This window comes from Anomalospiza imberbis, chromosome 12 (genome assembly GCF_031753505.1).
Source record: "Anomalospiza imberbis isolate Cuckoo-Finch-1a 21T00152 chromosome 12, ASM3175350v1, whole genome shotgun sequence".
Lineage (NCBI taxonomy): Eukaryota > Metazoa > Chordata > Aves > Passeriformes > Viduidae > Anomalospiza > Anomalospiza imberbis.
This window is the reverse complement of record NC_089692.1, coordinates 16305131-16327789: the sequence shown is the minus strand read 5'-3', so window position 1 is coordinate 16327789 and position 22659 is coordinate 16305131. Positions and strand designations below refer to the sequence as shown.

The 22659-nt window shown below is 39.6% G+C and overlaps 1 protein-coding gene and 1 long non-coding RNA gene across 3 annotated transcripts in view; one reads left to right on the top strand and one right to left on the bottom strand.

Annotated features, from left to right (window-relative positions):
- The window catches only part of LOC137481370 (uncharacterized), a 40626-nt gene extending 18733 nt beyond the window's left edge, over window positions 1-21893 (top strand). Inside the window, exons 2-3 of one of the 2 annotated variants that reach the window (XR_011003454.1) lie at window positions 11561-11697; window positions 21770-21893. This is a non-coding gene — a long non-coding RNA (uncharacterized lncRNA). Of the gene's footprint in view, window positions 1-11560; window positions 11698-21727 lie in introns of both variants that reach the window. The other variant, XR_011003455.1, reaches the window with a different exon arrangement.
- Window positions 1-22659, bottom strand: part of CDYL2 (chromodomain Y like 2) — a 60465-nt gene that overhangs the window by 6204 nt on the left and 31602 nt on the right. Inside the window, exons 2-6 of the mRNA XM_068203085.1 lie at window positions 21404-21998; window positions 13122-13339; window positions 6144-6316; window positions 1201-1411; window positions 375-518 (exon numbers count right to left, since the gene is read on the bottom strand). Of these exons, the coding sequence (XP_068059186.1) occupies window positions 375-518; window positions 1201-1411; window positions 6144-6316; window positions 13122-13339; window positions 21404-21998 (1341 nt within the window). The remainder of the gene's footprint in view (window positions 1-374; window positions 519-1200; window positions 1412-6143; window positions 6317-13121; window positions 13340-21403; window positions 21999-22659) is intronic.

Here is a 22659-nt window from a genome sequence, read left to right as displayed (position 1 = left end):
ATTCTGCAGCCGTAGGAACTGTGCAGGTGCAGAAATAAGGCAGATTCAGCTGAAACATGGTAAGCTAGGACAAAGTGAAGGGCAAATCTGTTTTCTTTCAGGTTTCCCAATACACTTGAAGAGTTTCTAAATCTGGGGCAAGGAGGTGCCACTCATTGAATAAATGCTAATATTATGAAAGGAAATAACCCCCCCCGCCCCAATCCCTGAAAAATGAGAAACTCCATGAGCTCACTGATCCCTATCCAGGTTTTCTGATGTCAGCCTTCTTTCACAGGTATGCTTGTGGAAACGGAGGTCCCACATTTGACAAGCCTTGGGAGCACACCTTACCTATGTGAAATGTCATTTAATGACGGAGTTTGATTTCTTACCACTGCACTGCAGGATGCCATTTCTTTCACTCGTAGCATCACTTCTTGGCTAAATGTTGTTGGCCAAAATACTTGTGACACCAGTCCTCTGCTGCAGGCTTCCTGTGCTGTCAGCTTTCTCCCACAGAACAACATTTCATTTGCCTGTGAAACCAAAAGACTCTGGTAATCTTGGGTTATAATTCCCTTCAAATTTTTCTCATACTTGCCTGCTATTTTTACGATTAAATTACAAATGTTCTTCTGTATCTTTCCATACTGCAAAATACTTTAAAAGGAGTTTCAGTAGCTATTTAAGGATTGTGCAGGTGGCCAGAGCACAGCATGGGTTTAATTTAAGAGAAATGTGCTGGTATGCATGGTGAATCTGTATTGCTGATCTTACAAGAGTAACTATCAGTGATACTGTGTGGAGAGTCACGGAACCCAGTAGGAAATATTTGTGGGGCAAATTCTGATTTATTATACTGGTAAAAGCTAAGCAGTCTTACTGGAATCATTGTGGATTATCTTTAAAGAGCAGAGAGCTGTATCTGGCTGTATTACTGCCCACTCCTAACATAACACAGACAACTACTCTGCAAGATTATTGTGCTAATGTATTTCTTCACTTTTACCATGATGTTGACAATCCTTGCTTTTTCAATCTTTCTTGCGTACAGCAGGTGCTGTATATTGAATTCCAAGGTTATTTTGTGATAAGAAGTTGGTAGCGATTAGATTAACTTTCCATTAAAGACAATTAAGAAAATTGTTTACTTTTTAAAGAGAGAAAGATCAGGAATTTACAAAAGGTTCTGCAGCAGTTTGAGGTGGAAAACCTTACCAGTGCAACACCCAGAATTTGTGGGAATGTGTATGATGAGCAGCCAGCTGGAGTGAGTCGGATTGTTGCGTATGGTGTCTGAAACCAAGCCTTCTCACTTGCCCAAACGATATCACAGAGTGGTAAAATAGAAGCTCCTAACCCCAGAGCGGGGCCGTTGATAGCAACCACAATTGGCTTCTTAAATTGAATAAAAGCTTTTACAAAATCCCTAAAATAAAACATAAAAGAAAGATCTTGAATACAGAAGTAACACATAAATATCAAAGTTTAAAGTACTTAATCTGAAAACAAATTAGAACCACAGAAGAACACAACAAATGCCCAGTTTTATGAGGTCAGAACTGCAAGATACTTTCTAGTTTGCACATGGAAAAGTCTGCTTATTTTTAGTTATTTAATCTTTCAGAGTACCTGGGCTATTGCATAGTTTTGTGTATGTTGTATATGGCCTGATTAAGTGGATTGCACTGAGTGTTGTACTCTTGGCAGAAAGGCTTGATTGGGTTCGTTTTACTTCTGGACCAGTAACTCCTGAGTTTGCACACACAGCACTTCTTGGTTTGCTCCACAGTGGCTGGGATGGACCTTGTTTAGCTACTGATGAAATATTATAGACAGAATATTTATTTTTTTCAAAAAGTTCTCTTAAGATCCTGTGTCAAAGGTTACTGCAAGTCCCATCAGTGGATTGGGAGATTGTCAATGTTTATGGCACACCAGCAGAAAGAGCAAGATGTGCAAAGAGGAGTCAGAGAAATGTTTGAACAGGACGAGTGATCTTCAGTTGGGTCTTCATTGCAAAAATCTTCAGCAAAGCCATTACAAAGCAGATGCCCTTGCCTGACTACCCCAGTAATGTGAGGAGAAATAACAGGGAAGTTAAATGTCATCGGATTCACCTGGATGAACGAACTAGAATATGTTAAATTCTGTGCAATGAGGAGATCTTTTCAATAAGTTACCTACCAGCAGCTGTGGAAAGACATCTGTTGAATGGAATGGCCTTTACAGCAATTAGGAAAAAGCAAGAGAGTAATTGTGGGCAAATTATGGGCTCCAGCAGCTCAGTGAACAGCAGGTATATGGAGGCAATTGAGATGCTCAGTTACTTTAGAAAAAATACATGGATAAATCAAATTCCAAGCAAAAGAGGAGATTCTGTCCCTGCACTGGGTATTTATTAGATCCAGAATGCACCTTTGCTGACAGATTTTAGGAAAGAACATTTTGCCAAACGTGCCCTTTGATGAGTTGCTGCTCTCCCGCTGAGGTCAAAAGGATCCAGGCCTTTGTGCCTGAGCACAGGTGGGCTTTGCAGGTTAGAGAGCACATGTGGCAACTGGGCTGAAGTGCAGGGACACTGGCTGTGTTTTAAATGAGGACAAAGAGTCTGAGACGACCCAGCATTAAATTTTCAATTAATACATTCTGTTTTACAAGTCCTCTAGTAAGGAGGACCACGGGAAAATACAGAATTGATGCAGTTCTGTTCACAGTAGTAAACCAGGAGATCACTGTCAAGACAAAGAGAGTGAATAAGGAACATTGTTTTTGTCTGTTCAAGACCATTTCTGTCTAGAGGAGAGCAGGGTTAAGGAGAGTTGTGATTCGTTTTCGTTGCAGACACAATGCTGTTCCCTTATCTCATTATTTCTTTGGTTGTTTATGACTGAGTAGTGACTGTGGATCACTGCACCTCATTAATTCCAGAATTTTGAGAAACTTAGTAGTTATATAAGTCTTTCAGACAGGACTACAGTTGTGAATAGGGATGTGATGAATGATAGGTAAAAAGAAAGCAAACTAAGGATAAATGGTGGCAGTAAATCTGAGGATCCTGTGGAGGCAGATAAAACCAGTGTTGTGGAGAAAAGCAGGAATCATGGTGATAAATGGGACTGGAAGTGAATATGGAAAAGCAATTTGGGATGTGGAGAGGAAACAGATAATGTGAAGGAAGAACAAAGCAGAACACATTAATGGAGGGGAAGGGTTGAAGGAAGTCTTCATATGAGTGAGCAAGGAAGGGAGGACCTGGAGAGAGTGGAACATAACTTTGAGAAGGCACAGCGAGCCTCTGTTGTGAGGGAAGAACGAGGAGCACAGAGGATGGATGAGTACAGAATGGATGGGTATGGAACATGCTGCCTATAGGATGGAGTGGAAGGCTACAATGTTGGGAGATGGTGAGGGGAACAAATGCCTGCCTTTGGTCTCCAGAAGCTGCAGTGAGCAGCAGCCCATTTATCTTTGTTTCTTGTTTAGTGCGTTTCAGTGGGTTGTCTCTGTACCCTGAACCTGGCATATTTCCTTGTCTCCAAACCATAAGCTCACACAGGGAGTTTCTGGCCTACAGGGTCCTTGTTTCAATTCAAAGCAGTCTTTGAAAAGGATTTCAGATTACAGCTGTTGTTGCACAGTAGATCCAGATGCTTAAATATAGGAAAAAGTGTCTGCAGAAGGCTTCTGGATTTGCTAGAGCATATCTGGGAGGCTGACCATGGAATACACGCTGGGATGCTCAGACACCTCTGCACTATTTCAGGCTCTTGCTGCTGGTCAGGGCTTGTAGGTACATCCAGGGCTGTAAAGAAGCTGAGCAAGTACATTTGTCCTTGTCTGTTTTCTTCTGAGCACACCCAGAATGTTGTGGCTCAGGTCCCACAGTGCTGCCCAGCTGATGGGGTGAGCCCAGTGCTGGGAATGCCTTCCAGGAGTGTGTCAATCCCAGGGCTCTGCAGGCCACACGGCGCAGCCTGTCTGCACATTCCCTGCTCCGGGAGGGCGTGTGGATGGTGGCAGTCAGACTGGTGGGCCTGGGATGGGTCTGGGATGGATCTGGGATGGGTCTGGGATGGATCTGGGATGGGTCTGGGATGGATCTGGGATGGGTCTGGGATGGGTCTGGGATGGGTCTGGGATGGGTCTGGGATGGATCTGGGATGGGTCTGGGATGGGTCTGGGATGGATCTGGGATGGGTCTGGGATGGATCTGGGATGGATCTGGGATGGGTCTGGGATGGATCTGTGACCAGCGCCTGCAGAGGAGCTGCAGTGCTGCACATCCATTCACTGCCAACCCCAGTGGCTGAGGGCATGGCACCAGTGACTGAACCATTCATGGGAGAGGAGACTTGACAGGGATTGAAACTTCAGCTGTAACTTGGGCCCGGTATAGGAGAGCCACGCTTTGGGAAGTGGGAGCACATGGTAACCAAGATTTCAATTTCACTTTGATACAAGTCTAACTTGATGTAAAGCAGTGGAGGCAGAGATCCATGGATGTATTTTAGGACATCCAAACCACTGGAAAAAGCAATGGACATTTTTTCTTCTCTTATTACAGTTTATTTTCCATGAGCTGAGTCCTTTGTTCACAGAAAGCACAGAGAGTGCTAAATGGAAAACGTAGGGTATTGTTTCCAGAAGTACAATAAAAATCTATTTTCAGTGGGCCTGAAGCCGACATTCTTGACAAGGTACAAGCAGTACATTGTACCAGTATTTCAAGAGTGTTCTGTGAGTCCAAGGGTGGAAAAACTGAGTATCACAGTCTGGCTTATAGTTATTTAAATGTTGGATTGATAAGTATACCTGTATATTAGATGTGTGCAAATAAATGTAAACTTATATAACAACACCTAGTGGCACAGTTTTTACAAGAATATTACTAAATTTGTATCTTTTGGTGGGCAATGAGTGTGCCTGTGTTTTCAAACAAGAATAGTGATTTTCTACCCTCACTTTTTTTTTTGGTTCCACATTGTTAAAAACCCCTCACATTTAAAAAATAAACTTAGGCTGTGTCCTTCAAAGGTTTTCTCTTTTAAAAAATATCACTCCATGATATTCGAGCATATTTAGGGTCTTGTAAACAGCTTGTAACTTACTACATTTAAGAAATATCTTTTAAAGTCTTTCAAAATAATTGCTACTTTGATAATTTCAAAAGTTTTTAATCTGGAATCCAAACTGACTGCAGTAGTTGTAACCAAGACAATTGGTGGTTAATATACTTTGTGTAATACCTAAACCTGATCTTACGTTATACTAATAAATCCCAAGTAGAGATATCTTCTAAAAAATTCTTTAATATTCCTACATAGAATTGTTGCATAAAGTTTTAAAGCTCTCAGAAGAATATTTATTTGTAGGAAATAGGGGGAAAAAAGGGGACCAAATAATCTCCTGATACAGACTGGTGAAATACCATTGGCTTTAGTGGAATAATATTGATTTATACTGGAATATCTGCCTTGTGGATAATGGAATATTTGGTGATGTGTTGTGCAGATTGATTTGCAGACTGCATGTCATAAACCCTGGAATTCTATTAAGGTGATGTGAGATATATATATATATATATATATATATATATATATGTATATATATATATATATTTATATAAGGAAAGTCACATTTTAGTTACAAAAATAAAATTACATTTACATATATATTAAGTAATTTAAATTTAAGAAGAAGAGTGGAGACCCTTCTAGTAAGGTTCTGAAATACAGTGGCAGACTGCTATTTCAACAGAATGAGTAAGCCATGGATTCCCATTTGGACTGAAATTAATTAAAATTATGAACATTAAAACAGTTAAAAGATCTGCCTTTCAGAAACCAATTTAGAACATGAAGCAATACTGAATTTGGAAAAACAACAACAAAGTTGTATTTGAATTTGGAGGAATGATTTGAAATATTAAATACAGAGAATTAGAATAAAATAAATCCCTATGGATATTAGCACTGGAATAAATGTGCTTTCTTTTCTAATATGGAAAGGTCCAAGTTTCTTCTTACTAAACAAATTTGCAGGAATATAATTAGAATGCAATCAACATTTAAATATACAACATTTTTGGACCTGATAAATATTTTTGTAATCACACACTGCATTTCATAATTTAGAGATCATAGGTAAGCTTGGGTCACCTTATAGCTTCTGCAATCCTAGTGCTTTCCTTTCTTCTGTCATTGGATAACCTGCCAATTAAATATGAGTAATCTAGGCCACTACAGAATACACTTCCCACTGCGCTGAGAAGTAAGAGTTTACTGTCATCAGCTGATGCATTGCACAATGCTCTCCGAACTTCCTTCATGATCTGTGGATAAAGAAAAGTAAACAATTCGACATGCATGCCGTGGCAATATCATTTCCCTACTTTTACAAACCTTACTGATTTTGAGAGACTTAAATTTTGGGCACTATTAATAGTTACATCAATTATATATATAATTTTAATATAGAATGATAATAGAAACATTAGAATGATACCACTGAGCATTTGCAGAATATTTTATATTTGGCAGTGCTTTGTTGATGTTTTACTAATTCAAAGAGGTTTTAGGACTTGGCGGTTCTTTGTTGTATGGGAAATTCTACCCAGCTTATGCTATTTGACTGCAATTTAATAATTTCAAATATCACTTTTTTATTTTCATTGTGTACACCACTGTATCCTTGGGAACATGTTTATCACAGCAAAAGCCTATTATTAACCTCAACAGCTTGGAAGCAAATTTTGTAAACCCCAGTTTTCTGTTCTTCAACTACTTTGGTTTATATGACTTCAACCAGAGCAAAGCAGGACAAGAGGACATATACATCAACATGACAAATATATTATTCATTTTTACAGTTTACAGAAGTTAAATCATAGAAGTCTCTTGAAAAAGAGACTTTTTGGCTTTGTTTTACAACTGGATCAAGCTATTAATTACACCATAAATCAAACTTAATCAAAATCTGTATAGAATTGATCTGCTGGTATTGTAGGAAAACGGCCTTTCACCTGAGCAGAGAATTGTTTCTAATGATTTTTAAAAGGAAATTTTATTTCATAAACTTCTGATGGGTAACTTCTTTTTTGGTCACAGCTGGGTGTGGTTTGTGAGCTATAACTCATTTCAGCCCCCTCTCTTCTGTAATGTGCTCCTCACTGCAATAGCCCTGATTTCATCTAGTGTGACACCTTCTATCCTTAATCATACCCATGTGTCAAAGTATTTCCTGTAGACATGCTCCTGCTGTCTCCAATTTTTCTCTTTTGCACCGAAAGATTTGCTGTTGGTGTAAATTTAGGTAAGAAAGAGCTAAATGTGGCTGGGGATTTAAATAGAGCTTCCATGTAAGAGAAACCCAAGGTTTTTTAGCCTGTGATTATTTCTGTTCACTACTTTCTGTTACCAAAACTTCTTTAGATCTCTGAAGTGCCTTGTTTAAGAAATGTCCCTAAACACTGAAGTTTTGTTGATGCCACCCCCTGGTTAGCCTTTTAATAGAAATCCTATGGATTGTGCTGTTTTCCCTATGGGTTTGTGTAAAGATGAGTATTACTGGCTGCTGGGACTGGGCACGAGAGAGCAGGTGGTGAACTTTTAGGTGCTTCACTTCTACAAGAGCACTTCAGAACGCCTGTAATACTGAGTGTGTGACAGTGGGTGGAAGTGAAGTAATTAAAAGCTGCAGAATTTGGAAGTGTATTTGAAATTCTTATGCTGGTACAAAAATGTCATCAGCAAATTTAGGAGCACTGTTCATTCTGAGAGTCTCAGAGGCTGTCTCAACCCTCAGCTCAGAGAAACACAGCAACGCTGCACATATAATGGGGAAACAAAGGGGAAAACCCCCTAAAACCTTTGTTCAGTGTTAAAAGAAAAACTTCAGAATGTGGTAGATACTAAAATTAAAAAAAAAAGTATTTTGGTTTTCCTAGTTCCATGTGAATGCAATGTTACCCTCTTGATTCACTGTAAAAGATCTCACAATCTGCTCTTTCTTAGGGTGAATGTATAAATAATATTAGGGAATACCAAACATTTTTCTATCCAGTGAGGAATGCTGCATTAAGTATGATGCCATGATGATCCCATTCAGCAAGTTTCTTTATTATTCCCCTTTCTCCAGTGGTATTTGCCTATGTGCCACCTCTTTGCTGTTACCAGTGCTCTCTTTCACACACATAATTCCTGTTACAAACCTGCCTCTTTTTTATCTCAACCCTCACTGATCTGGATGACTAAAGCCATCTACAACACATCCAAATTTTTGAGCAAAGGTTACATTTCTTGTAAGAAAAACCAATATTCTGCCATCACTGTTTTTTCAGTGTTTTAGAGAGGATGACATTGAGTCTGTTATTAGGAATCAATTTCCCAGATATGGTTAAAAGTGGGAAAACTTAGGTTACTACTTTTGAGCAGGAGGGGAAATTTAGTTCCCCTGCTCCACTTGGTTCTATCAAAAGAAACCAGGAAACCATTATGTATCAGCAATATCAGGCTCCAAAAAGCATGTTTTTTTCTAAAGAGCTTCAAGTTTGTCATTAACTTTATCATCCAAAGGTGCTTGGAGGCTCATTGGAATCCAGCAATGCCAGTCAAGTCAATGCTCACTCCCTTGGTCAGGAACTTTGCCATTGTTCCTTTGCTGGTGCAGTCCAAAATTCCCCAGGTCCCTTTGTCACTTAGCCTGGTTACAACAGCTGCTGCTCACTGCTGCCTCTGGAGCCTTGGCTTTCCCTGTGGGTTATCTGGGGATGGGCATTTCTCTCCAGACATTTCTATGATTACAGGGAAGCTACAAACAGGAAAATAATTATAAAAGAGTTGTTTTGTCTGCAGGGCTGCAGAACTGTGCGTTGAACTGTATAACTGTAAAGCAAATACCATTTTAGTTTAGAAATGCTCTCTTTTTTTAAGGACAAATTTCTTTTTAATGTGGTAGTGAATTCAGTTCTCAAATACAGAGATACAACCTGTCTTTAGATACATTTCTTTGTCAGATTCCATATTCTTTCTCCCATAGCCCTTAAACATTTCCCCATCTTGCTAAAACTATGGCATTTGTCCAATTAAATTTTATTTTCTCTAGTGGACCTGATCTAATACTACTATTTCCAGAGCTCCTTAGCAATATTCTCCAGATCCTTGCTTTTATTAATTAGCTTTTTTATGGCCTTTCAGGTATTTTTCAGTTGTGAGGACAGTATTTCTATTTGACTGCATTTGATGGAAGTTTCTGAGGGAGTATTTACAGACTAGTATGGGCTAGTTATTTAGGTTATGATAGTTGACTGGACTGTAAATTTAGACCAGACCTAGTGCTTCACTTACTGTTTTACTGAAACACAAATATATAATAAAATTATCACCTTCTCAGAAGTTGCTTATATTTTTAATCCTGTCAAGTAAATAATCTCATTAGTTCTTGAACAGGACATCTTATATTGCAAAATAAACATGAACCAGTTAAAAACTTCCTTAAACTTCTAAGAGCTTAATTTAATGCCTTTTGCTGGATGTAGGAAATTTCCAAAGGTATTTGGTGCCCTTTGCTTTTCATCTTGCTTACATTCTGGGAAAATCAAAGAGCTAGGAATTTATCACCATAATTACACAAAGTATCTTGAACAGAAGTCTCTTGTTCACATAAATAGAAGCACTAGTTAATAAAGGTTGACTTCTCTGATTCTCTGAGGACTCACTGTGATATTCTTAAAGGTAATTATTCTGTAAATATAACTGTAAACCCAAATTTTAAAGCCATTCTATTGTTCTTAGAACCTCTTCTCCACCTGTGATTTTTTTACATAAATAAACTTTGTGTTACTGATTCCAAGTCCTTTCTGTCCAGCACCTAAAGGACTTGAGAACCTCTAAAGCTGCAGCCACGAGCACTGGTCCAAACCCACAACTGACTTTTGTGTAGAGAGCAGAACTACAGAGAACAGTAAACTTGTACCTGCCTCTTTTTTATTATTTCCAGGTTAGGAAAAGTGAAGGCAAACCAGTGCTCCAAAATGCACCTGGCAGAACTTTAAACCCTGTTATTCGCATTTGAAATTTGAAACCTGATTCTTATATATGAGAAGGTACTTGAGGTAGTTCTGTCACTCTTCAATGGAAGCACTGGCTGTTTAGAAAAGGTTTCAATTTTAATTCAGGGGAATATTAACTCCTAGCTCTGTTAATAGTGTTAAATGAGAAGAGCTGATGGGTCCATTTAGCCTGAAAAAGAATTTGGATCCTTGAGATATGCTGAGTTAAAACAGCAGCAGCATCACTGGAGAAAGAGCTTCAGTAGCAGCAAAAGTCCGACAAGAAAAAATGCCCTAATAGAATTCATAATTAAATATTTCACAAATGTATTTTAAAAAAACCAAGAGTAGCAAGCCTAAGCTACTGAAATAAGAACAAGCTGTGCTGTTTCGTGACACTGTCTTGGAAACTTTATAAGCTCTTGTAAAAAATAAGAAAGAATTTCTATACTGCCCTGAACATTTCTGTAGAAAAAACTCAATTACTAAAGAAGCACTGAGCCAACATCAATCAGTGCAAAGGCTGCTGGAAAGAGCATTGGCACATTTAATGCTAAAATCACCTGCACAAATGGGGTTACCAATAACATAGGATGAAGAGTCAGGTAGTCTTCTTTAGACTTTTTTTTTTTTTTGGTATAAATAAGTTCTTTGGTATTTTAATTAAATTGGCATAAATAGCAAGGGCCAATGGTTGAACACAACTATTAAATTTCATCTGAAGATTCCTATAAAGCACAAAGGGAAGCAGAGCTGTTGAGGGGTGAGTGGGATTTTGTATAAGCTTAAAAGTTTAAAATGATTGTTTGAGTGCACACCTTTTTTTTCTTTAACGTAAATGGCCAAGTATAACCACACCACTATTTAAGCACATCAAATAGACCTGCTCTGAATAAATGATTCATTTGCTATTTGGCAAACATAATTTACTGAATGTCTAATAAAGCTTGGAGTTAGCATTTCTTTACATAAAATGAAACACACTTTCTTCATTTTGTAGGAATTGTGTATTAGTACTTCATATTCACTGTGGATAAAAGGCATCAAAACTGAAAATGCCCTAAACCTCCCTAAAACACTTTGTCAGTTTGTCTCACCTATGGCTATGGGTGACAAAGTGCAGGGACAAGTCATTCAACACCTTCTTCGTTTGAGTTCCTGGGGTTTTTGCTGTAATTGCCAGCAAGAATGTGAAATTGCCAGTCCTGGAGGTGCTGGATTTTGTGGTGTGAATGATCATGGGCAGCAGCCTGGACTGAGGCCAAAGAAGCTGTTTCATGTTTACAGCCATGAGTCTTCCAAGGACAAGAGCCTGTGACTGCTCTTGGCCTGGATGAGGTTTAAACAGACAATCTCCATGTGGAGAACTCAATACCTGATTAATTCCTGACCATCCTGCTCAGTAAAGTGGTTTTCTAAAATGTATTTCCTGGTTTTCAAGTGAGCTTCAATAAAGGTTCTAGAAATAGTCTACGCTGGTGATGCAGGGAGAGGACTATTACCTGCTTATCATTTATTCTTCCACAGAGGTGGGTTCCTGGCATATTGAAAACTTTCAAAGGATGAAATGGATTGGTTTGGCAGGTCCAAAGAGCCTGAATTAATCCCTTGGTTAGAGCATCTGAACACTGCTGATATGGAACAGCACAGCCAGCAATGTAAAGGTATGTCTGTTCTGACTGAACACAGAGAGTCCATGATTTCATATTTTTTCAGGCCCTTGAGCTCCTTCATTTAAATTACCTGCAGTGTCAATTAGTAGTATTTAAGAGAGAGATGGTGTGATGGATTTGATGCAATCTAATGCATTTTAAGAAATTAGTGTTAGAAGTGAGTGTTTACTGTTCTGCGGTAATTACCTAGATAGTCATTCTAAATATTAGATAGTTTAAAAACTAGGAGTGGTAAATGTTATGTACCATCAGTTTTAGCCATTTAATATCACTCAGTGTATTACTGTCCATGTGTATGTGTGCATTTGAGAAGGGGACTCATCACACCTGCCCATTGTAAGTAATTAACTTCAAAGTGACTCATTTTCCTATTGAATAAAATGATTCCTCAAAGCTACAATCTACTCTTCCCTCAGGTGGTGCTCAAACTGGTATTTTATACACTCCTGAAGTTGCTGTGTAGGGCAGAGAGGGCAGAAAAGGCCAAGATCTCCCCAGTGAGGGCAGCCCTTGGAGGAGCTCTGCCTGCAGGATGCTCAGATGGGCCAGGCTGGTGCTGGGAGGCAGCTCCCAGTGCTCTGTCCCTGCTCCATGGCAGCCCCTGTCCATCAGGCCTCTACTGCCCCTGTGGAACAGGGCTCAGGTGTGGAACAGGGCTCAGGTGTGCTCTCTTCTCTCCAGAACATCCATCCTGAAGCAAGCACTTATGGAGAACCCTTTTCTTCTGACATGGGAATGGTATAACAGGGCATTGCAGCCACAGGGAATGGAAGGAAAAGCTCCTCAGCCCTTCCAGTGATCCATGTGTGTACTGGGGTAGTACAAGCTGCAAGTCTGAGTCTGCCCTTGTGTGTGCAATGTTTGGAATAAGGGAATTCATTTTTATCTTTTATATGTTGTAAGACTTCATGCAATTCAGCTGAGGATAGAGCCCCTAATTGGTTAATACTTCATAAATAAATACAGTGATTCAGAGAAAAAGTAATTAGGGATCAAGATGGAATTTAGAAAGGCTGTCTCAGGATATAGACTGAGATTCTCTGTATACAACTGGAGCACTATTTAAATTAGTAAAAGGAAAGAGACCAGATTTCTCCTAAGGATAGTAAATATCAGTAACTTTAATGTGTGAAAAGCTGCTTCACACAATTCCATGCTGGAAATACTGATTCTGCCATTCCTTTAGTTACTTTTATTTTTTTTTTCAGACATGTGAATTAAAATTTAATTTCCATTGCATTCTTTTGGATACGAATCCCAAGTGTGATAAAAGTTAGATATGTCTGTACTCCAGATTTCTTTTCTAAGCTCATCGATTAGGAAAAAAATACATAAAATTGAATTCAAGTGCAGTGTTTGCAAGATAACCCACACATTGGGATGGCTTTCTTTGACTTTTGGGGCTAAACACTTACCTCTGGGGTCAGTGCATTGTTCTCTGAAGTCTGACTCGACAGCAAAATATGTGTGAAACCATCTTCTTTCCGAACTACGATGTCCCTGAAGCGACAGTTACTTTCATTTTGTCGCACGCTGTATCTCAGTCTCTTATCGAAGACATAATCTTTCTCTCCATCAAGTTTCCTTTTCACAGTGCTGTGTAGATTCAAGCTTCCATTGGCCAGAGAAGAACCTTGCAGATGGAAAGAATGAAGCATAATTACCTCCATACCATCAAAGACATGAAGTGATACTCTCTATTAGCTTCAATAAAAATAAATAAATATAAAATAATAGGAAAATATAAATAAAAAAATGTGCCTGGCTAGTCAAATGTGGCCTCAAGCCATTGTTCTTATTCTGTACTCCAACGAGCAGAACTTTTTGTTCTCTGATCAGACAACCTCTAGACCCAAGGAACTGATGCGATTTTGGAGAGCATCCAGCAGGAGGGAAAAAAGAGAACTGTGAGAAGAAAGATATAATTCCTCCTTAAAAACAAGTAAGAGCAATAGTAAGTCAGTTTTAAAAGACAGTTTATTCTGACTTACTCTGTGTATGAACTGCAAACCATTCCTTTGCTGATGTCTCCAGTGTTTCTGTAATAGGCAATAGATGATGGCTGGTGACAGTGCTGAGCGGGGGTGTTGAAGGAGCTTTACAAGGTTTGTATGTAATAATCCTTTTCTAATTACAGATGTTTCACACTATTGCCATTAAAAATAAAGCAGAGACAGGTTGTTGAGGGACAGAGATTAAAGTCACTGGTTTTTGTTTATATAGATACCAGCCCACAAATGCACCATTTTAAAGAAAGGCCAAGACAGAGCTGAATGAAAACACCTTTGTTTGCTCTGTTCTTTACTCCTGCCAAAGCTGACCTGTTCCAGCTCCTGGTTTCAAATAGCCAAGAATTTTTAAAGGGCAGATGACATGAATATTAGAATACAGGTTTAAATTTTATAGTTTAAGTGATATCCATCCAATTAAAAATGCTCTGCTGGAATAGAATTGAACAGTGAATTCATGACAGCTGCCTCTAAACCAAAATCACTTACCCTCATTTTGGATTAGCTATGTTTCAGCCTGATGCTTACATAGGTAACTGATCTGTCTGACACCTCACAATTGGCAGTGGCCTGTGGAATTGTTCACAGTGTGTGAAATCCTGTATGTGCACAGCAGTTAGGAGATGGGATCTGAAAACAGAGCCAGTGCTCAGCGGTGTGTGACTGGGTCTCATGTGGTGTGTGCATGTGGGCACTCACACATCTACACACAGGGATCCACCTTTGTCCAGGAGCCTGTTCAGTCAATCAGGAAACTCTTCTCTTGTTGTTGAATTAAGAGATACCATCTAAAGCATTGCTTGGGTTATACTGAATAGAGGATTTGCCTGGTGCAATGCAAACCCGGCCAAATTCCATTAAATCATCGCTTTAAAAAAATAATTTGAAACCAAAAGAGTTGGAAATTTCTTTCTTGACAAAAAGTTTCTACAAGTGTAGAAATTACCATGTGCTTGAACTTTAAATGCTATGAATAATTTCCTATGGCACGTTTCTTCTTTTTCCTTAGTTTGTTTTTTGACATGTATTCTTACCACAGAAACCAACTTGTGAAATTACTAATGAACACCAATGTCATTGGGAATAATGTACTGAAACAAATTAACTCACTGACTGAGGCAGGCTATTAAATATTGCATTTTTATCTATTCAGTGCTTAATCAGCAATAAGCTACTGAATTGTGGTGATTTCAAACTCCCCAAAAGTGTCAAGAACTTACAAAATCAGAGGCACAAATGCCCATTGAATGGAAGGTGTGTCAGACTAACTAATGATTATCCACCTCGTGTGGAAGATTATGCTACATCTATTTTAAATACAGGTGGTAAGAGAATAGTAGACGATTAATTCACTCAGATAATCCAGCTCAACAAAAAGCCTCACAGTAATTTTTGGGTTTGTTTTATTCTTTCTTATGTATTCAGTTTGTAAATGAATGTATGATGTAAGAAACTATAGATCTTATGACAGTAAGATGTTTGGATGCCAGCTGAAAGGAATTTATTCAGAGGAAAGATCTAAATTAAATATGAGAGAAATAGAAATGAAAAAGTGCCATTTCCAAAAGTGGATCATTAACAGAACAATGTATAGTGAGTGGCTTGTTGTTTCCCTGTCTCCAGTGCATCCCTGTAATCTTGTTTAATCCGATAAACTGGAGAAAATGATCAGCACGCTCTAAAGACAGCACTGATGTGGAACCAGGCCAATTTAGCACGTCTGCTGTGTGGAGGTGGTGGAGCTCCTGAAGGTCTGCTCTGGAGCCACTGGGATTGTCCTTGCTTGAGGGTCAACAGTCAGCACCTGCTCAGTGCACACAAGGGGAGCAGCACCTGAGTATGTCAAGGTGAAAAATGACTGTGGCAGGCAAAAAGAGACATTCAAAGAGTCAAAGCAATTTATACTGCACATGAAACGAATTAAGGATGCCACCAATTAACTAAGGAAGCTTTAGATACATCTAAGTGTGGTTTTCTGGCTTAATAGTGAGTATTTGATGCTTAGTCTAAGTACAAAAAGAAAACAGAATGGGAGAAATGCTATTTACAGGGATTTTAATCTAATTATTACTTTGTGTTTAATCAGCAGAACTTGTGGAATACCTAAGCCAACATTTATAAGAAGCTTCAATATTTTTAAGGGAACCTAAGATGTTCCCAGACCACTGCTGCATGCAGTAATCCTTCTCCAAGAATGGCAGTAAAAGAGGGCAGTAAAGGATGCTATTTAAGGAGAAAATGCAAGCTTGGTTGCTTTCTGCAGTCCTTTCCCATAGTATCGTCCCTAAGTGTTGTACAGAAATACGAGAGGGCTCATCCCTTCTGTTTCCTTCAGTGTTTGCTTGTGGACCTTTTCATGGATTTCTCTAATCCCCTTCTGAGCCTGTTGATGCTGTCTGTCTCCACAGCTTCCTGTGGTATGAGTTTGAGAAGTTGGGTAGCCATTACACAGAGAAGAATTTCCTTTCATCTGTGCTTTTATCTGATGTTCCACCAGTTTCAGTGAGTGGTCCCTAGTTCTGCTATCAAGGGATTTCAGGAGCAACAGTTCTGCATTTTAGTATATCTGAGGCCTTGATGATTTTGTAAACTTTGATCATGCTGCCCCTCAGCCACCCCCTCTCCCAGCCTCTTTTATTCCTGTAATCCTCTTCCTTTTAGCCGCCCATCCCTGCATCTTCTACAGTACTCCACCACTGCCAAAGGGTCTGAGACTGGGGTTCCATTCTACCAGGCACTGCAGAAAACACATTAGAAATTTATATTCTAAAAGGCTGAGGCAGACAAAGAGTGGGAGAAAGTGAGGAAAAATCGCACTGACCCTCAGTGCTTTGGGGGACCTGGAGCTCCACATCTCCTTCCACTGCTTCTGCCCACTGCTGGGGGACACCTCAAGCTCCTGTTATTTTCAGATGCATATTTTCTGAGTGTTTCATCAGAGCCAGTTTAATGGTGCAGTCCCTGTGCCACCACCCTCCACAGCAACCCCAGTACTGGTAAGAGCAGCCACACCATGAATTGGCCTGGTGATCTGCTCTGGCTGAAAACTCACCCTGCAAAGCTGGTTAATTTTCAAACAGATGCAGTTCACCTTGTAGCCTCAAAAGTATTAAAACTGGTGCAGAGGGAGGGATGGGAATAACAATCAGAGTGTCATGGGAAGGAGAGGTGGACTGCTGCTTTTATGAGCAGTATGCATTTATGCTGAATGGAAAGGATGATAGAGCTGAGGCTTTAATTTTTCTAGGTGAAATAAGCCATGCTCCCTCACTCTCCCTGGTAAAGCAGCTTGGCATTCCTCAGTCTTCCCAATAGCCTTTAACTGCCTCTTTTCTATCTTTCTTGTGGGTAATGGTTAATACTGTACATACTTAAAAGCTGTGTTCTGTTGATAATTTACTAATAATTTCAGACTTCTCCAGCTAAGGGAGCATCTGTAAGATATCTAAAAGCAATGATTTTTTATCCAAACTAAGGGAGCAAGCATGTTTGCTTGCCTTTTACTGCCAGTATTCTTTCAGAAGAAATAAACCAGAATAAGCTAAAAAACCAAGAGGAAGCAGTGACTAAGTCACAGAGAGGATTTAAATCAAGGGCACCATGAGACTACAAAGATTTTCGTAATGGAGAAAAACAGTGGTTAGTGATACATGACAGGCAGAAATTCTTCAGCAGATGGTACAGAAAAAGAGCGATGCAGAAAAAGGAAAGAGAAAATTAAAACGGGATGTTTTTTTATGCTGTCAAGAAACTTGACAAAACAATAACTCTCAATTACAGTATCTGGAGAGAAACAGAAATGTGATAACAGAAGACAACAAATATCATCAGAAAGACCAGTACTGTTAGCTCCTGGGAGCATCAATGGATGCTGTTCACAGAGTTTTTCAATATTTTCCAATTTGCAGATCCTTAAATAACTGTCAGTAAAGATGATTCTGCTCTCCTTATGGCAGGACATGTAGAAAGCAGAAGACAGTTTTTGGTATTAAAGATTTGTCCCAACTTCCACAAGGTACCAGGCCTCACCGGGGTGCCCTGAACACTTTGTGCACACACCTGTAGGTACATGCTCATCCTTTTGGGGTAAAGAGCTTCCTGATGGGAGTATGTCTAGAGTCTGAAGAAGAAGCACTTGTACCCAAGTGGATTTATACACAAAACCAAAGAGACTGATGGGTGTTCATTTAAAGAGTCATCAAAAGCTGGTTTTCAAATAGCTGTTATTGGTTTGAACAGAACTGGCATGGACAGACAAACAAAATAGCTATTATTTGATTACTTCTAGTTTAAATATTACTGTCTATATTGCTTGGTTCAATGCACTGGTGGTTAAACATTATTATAATAGGAAACAATACTGGTTGAGGTTGGTGGGGTTTGGAGACCTTCAAGCATAAGCCCACACTGGTAGCAGAGCTGGGCCTACAGCCAGGTTTTCAAATTGCAGGGAATTTTTGACTTTTCCAAATCTAGGCTTCATCTTCTGACAAACTTTAAATTTTTAGACATATTTTCTGTGCAGTCTTACACTTAGCTGTGAAATGGATCTGGGCTCCATTTGGGTTCCATACAGGCAATCTCAAAGCTGACACAAACGTCTGCTTCCCCGGATTGTGAATGGGCCTGCCCAGGAGCCACAGCTTCAGGAGCCAAACCAGTTCCTCCAGGCTCCCTCTTTGTTCCACATCTAGTGCCTGGGAGCCCTGTGAGCACTGATGGAGCATGCCAGGCTTTCAACTTCCAGACTCAGTGGCAGACTGCCTGAAACCTCTGGCATAGCTGGCTGCCTCCAAACTAAACGTGGGAGTCCTGCCAAGCAGACTGCCACACTGCTCCTGCTCCCTAGGGACACAGCCTTAGGACCTTGGCTCAGATTTGGAGAAAGTTTTGAAACCCAAGATGTTTGGAACAAAATTTCAGTTATTCAAAACAAATTGGGCATTTTTCTCTGAAACTTTCTTCATTTGCAATTTGTAAAATTTCAGCCTGGTTTTAGTGTGGTTTCTGTGATAGTAATGGAACACAAGGCAGAATCACACTGGCATCCTCTGTGTGAGTGTGAACACTGAGGGAGTTCAGGAAATTGTTGGACTTGGTGAAGAGTAGTGCAAGTTGCTTCCACCTGATGTTCCAGACCCCTGTATCAGGAAATGTGGCTTCTCTCAAGCTTGCAGGGCAATATTAAGAAAAAAATCTAGTGATTTGATTTTGACCCTTCTTCACCAATTTCTATCTGCTATTACTCATGCAGTCTCATCTCTCTTCTTTGTGGTCTTCTCCACTCTGCAGGACTCGAGATTTCTGACCTTGGCAAAGCTGCTGAATATGGGTTTTCAGAACAGAACAAGGCAGAGTTTAAAGATATCTTACTTTTGCCTACAGAATGCAAGGGGGACAAAATACAGAACACAGGTGACGGATTTGGAGAAAGCTGTCATAAAGAACTGTTTGAAAGGAGTTGCAGAGATCAGCTCTTGGGCCAGGAGAGAACACCTGGCTAGTCAGGCAAAGCAGCTTTCCACTGAATGAGAGCTCTCTGCCAGAGATTATTCAGTCAGGGGTGATGGAGGCCATTCCTTAGCTCTTTTGGCTCATTTGGCCTTACGGTTCTTTGTGACCCTTCAGTTCTTCATTAAACAAAACATTCTAAAATATGGGCATTAATGCATTTCAAAGATACATTTTGTATCTGAACTTCCCCACAAATAGCATAAGTGATTAGAAATACTTCATTAGAAACAGTAAAAAATACCCACCAAATCTTTATGCACATCTGTAATTAGATATTCAGATTGACTTAAAGAGGCAGGTAACTTTTTAAGCATTCTTACGTGAGCTCAAACTCCTCAAAATGCAAAAGCCAAAATACATTTCTAAGAGCTTTAACTTCAAATTTCATTGGCATCATCAGGAGTACTTAGCCATTAAATCTGACCATGCATTTTGCTGGTTTGGGAGTTTTTAATAGCATATCTGATGCCTGGTTTGAAAGATTCCAGTAGCTACCACACATAGCCAGTAAGACTGGGCAAGGTCACTTCTCCTTCCCAAATCAAGGAGCATTTGCCAGGTTTCCAGTAGGGTGGATAATGGAAAGCAGGGTGATAGAATTTATGTTGACTTCTGAAAAGTTTTTGGCAGGGCAATTCACCAGAAGCTGTTAAGGAAATGAGTACTATCATGGGCTATAGAAAGTAGCTAATAAAAATAAATAATTGGAACAAATGGGTTTTTTTTCATCATGTCAGGTTGGTTGTCCCAAGGACCTGCAGGAGGATTAGTTTATTTAATGTATGTATTAATGAGCTGGGAAGAGAAATATGAGAGGAAAACTTGAAGGCAATACAAAATAAGTAGAGTGAAAACTAGGAAAGATTTTGAAGGGCTTCACTGAATCAAAATAAAAAGGTGAATTGGCAACAGTAAAGCAGATTAAATGCATAGTGAAAGGGATCATACATAAAGCTGTATTCTAAATTAACTGTAACAAGGAAGGAAAAAAACCCCAAGAGCAACTGTGGATCACTCAATGAAAACCTTTATGCAGTGTGTAAGAGCAGAAAAAATAATTCTCCAAAGGTTCTATCATCACTGTATCAGTAAGCAGTGGGAAATCATTTGGAACAGCTCCTGCTGTTTTTAAAAGATATTAAAACCACCCCCCACACCAAGGGCACAAGAAAATACTCAAAACTCTCAGGAATCAGTAAAGCCTTCCAGGTGGTAGGAAGGCCGAAAAGGCTGGGGCTGCCTACTGACTGACAGGGCATCCTCCACTTCATCCCTTCATAGAGGGACAAGAGGCTATTCAATGAAAGTAAAGGTCAACTCCCCTCCAACAAAATCCCAGATCCCAAAACCTGATCAAATAAAATGTGCATCTTATTGTTAGCTCCTGGAAATTGCTGTCACAAAACGCCATTGAGGCTGTAAATTTGGTAGGACTGAAAACAAACAAACCAAAAAGACTGGACACATATAGATAATGAGAAGCTATTTAATTTCCATTAAGTGGAATAGTTTTTATAGAGAATATAAAACTTATTCTTTGAGAACTAAGCCAGTCAGTAACTATGAGGATTAGGGATAAATTTCTCATATGTCTTCTTGTTCACTTCAAGACTGTACCTTTCTCTAAAGTCTGTCTTAAGACTTGTGATGTGTCCAGTCACTGCCAGAGACAAGGACCTGGCTGTTCTGTGTGTTCCTGATTATAACAAGCATTAATACTGAGAACTTGAATCTTACTCAGCCACACTTACCAGGGCACTTTAGCAAGAGTGGTATTAATTCTAAAATAATTCTGGTTCCTCTAGACCACTGGGTTTGAGCACACCCAGCTGAGGAGTGATTTGTTACGTGGTGATACACAAGACCAAAGTTGCACCATTATACATATCTCAGTTGTCATTCCTGCTCCAGGCCCTGTCCTCACTTCCCATAGGGATTTACACTGCAAATCTTGTGACAGAGCCCACACTGCTTCGCGTCACTCCGTGGGAAAGGGAAAGAGAAAAGCCAACTGATAAAAAAAAGTGTCTAATATGTAGGGAAAGTGTGGAAATTGTTTGTGTGCTTCTCACCATATCACTTGTGTGACAACAGATTTTCCACGAGTGGGCCCTACTTGCAGTTGCCACAATTAACACCCCCTCCCGCACAGAGGAGTTGTTTAAATCACATACCAATTCCATTCACAACAGGGGAATTGTTACTGACTTCCAACACGCTGGGCAAGTTTTGTTCTCCTTCGTGATCGTTTAAATCCACGTTTTGCTGCTGTGAGCCATTCCCAAAATGTCTAGAATCTTTCTCATGGCTGCCATCTCCATTCTGCAGGCCGTTATGTGGCTTTTTCAGTGGCATAATCTGTAAACCGCTGGGAGTAGTTCGGTAAGTCACAGTTTTAGCAGCCCTGTCATTTGCAGATCCTGGCTTTGCTGCATATCCTCGTTTCTGTTTTTGATGAGATGGATTAATTCTCTTCCTTTTGTGTGTTGATCCTTTAGACTTCCCAGATTCAGAAGGTCTATGTGATATTTTCTCAACAGACGACCCTCGGCTTTCCCGCAGTAATTTCGGTGCGCTGGCCTGTTTCCCGTGCCTGGATCGCTTCTCTCTGGTAACGTGTAGTCTGTTGAACTCATCAATAAATTCCTCACAATGGAGTAGGTGATGTTCAGGTTCCCAGGTGTCTTCATTGCTCCCATAGCCTTTCCACCTAATGAGATACTCCCATTTGCCCTTCTTGTTCTTCCTTTTGTCTACAATCCTCTCTACCTAAAAGGAAAAACCAAAACTGTATTAGAAAGAATTCCCATGAACAGACCTGGCAGTACAGGAGTGAAACGCAGAGCCCCAGTGGTATTTTGACAGCAAGGCCACTGCCCCTTCTGAAAACATTAAGAGACATAAACATATCCTCAAATCTGATCTTGGCACTTGCAGTAGCTCCAATGTGAAGAAACAAGAGAGAGTCTGAGATCATTAATGAAAGCACAATTTCTTTGAAAATCTGGTTGCAAAATGAGACTTACTGTTACATTCCTCAGCTACCACTAGATTCAAAGAGATAGATAAAGCATTTTTTGCTGCTTTGTTTTGTTACTGATCATTCTCCTGAATCCACAAATGTATTTTGTCCCTATAAGCTTCCCCAGTCTTCTTTGTATCTTGAAACTACCTTAAACAGAGACCTGATGACAAGAAATTTTAGTATTTTATAGCAAAGTTCTTGTTTGCAGTAGTGTACATCCACTTTGCTGCTTCCAATTTACACAAATTTGTATTTTTAGGAATCCAATATTTGAGTAAATACACAAAATTTTTGAATGCACCAATTACAAAATAAAATAGGAAACAAAGGGCATGAAGGCAGGATTCTTACATTGAATGAATGAATTTTATCAGCCTGCGCTGGAGAATGTCATTGTAAAGAACA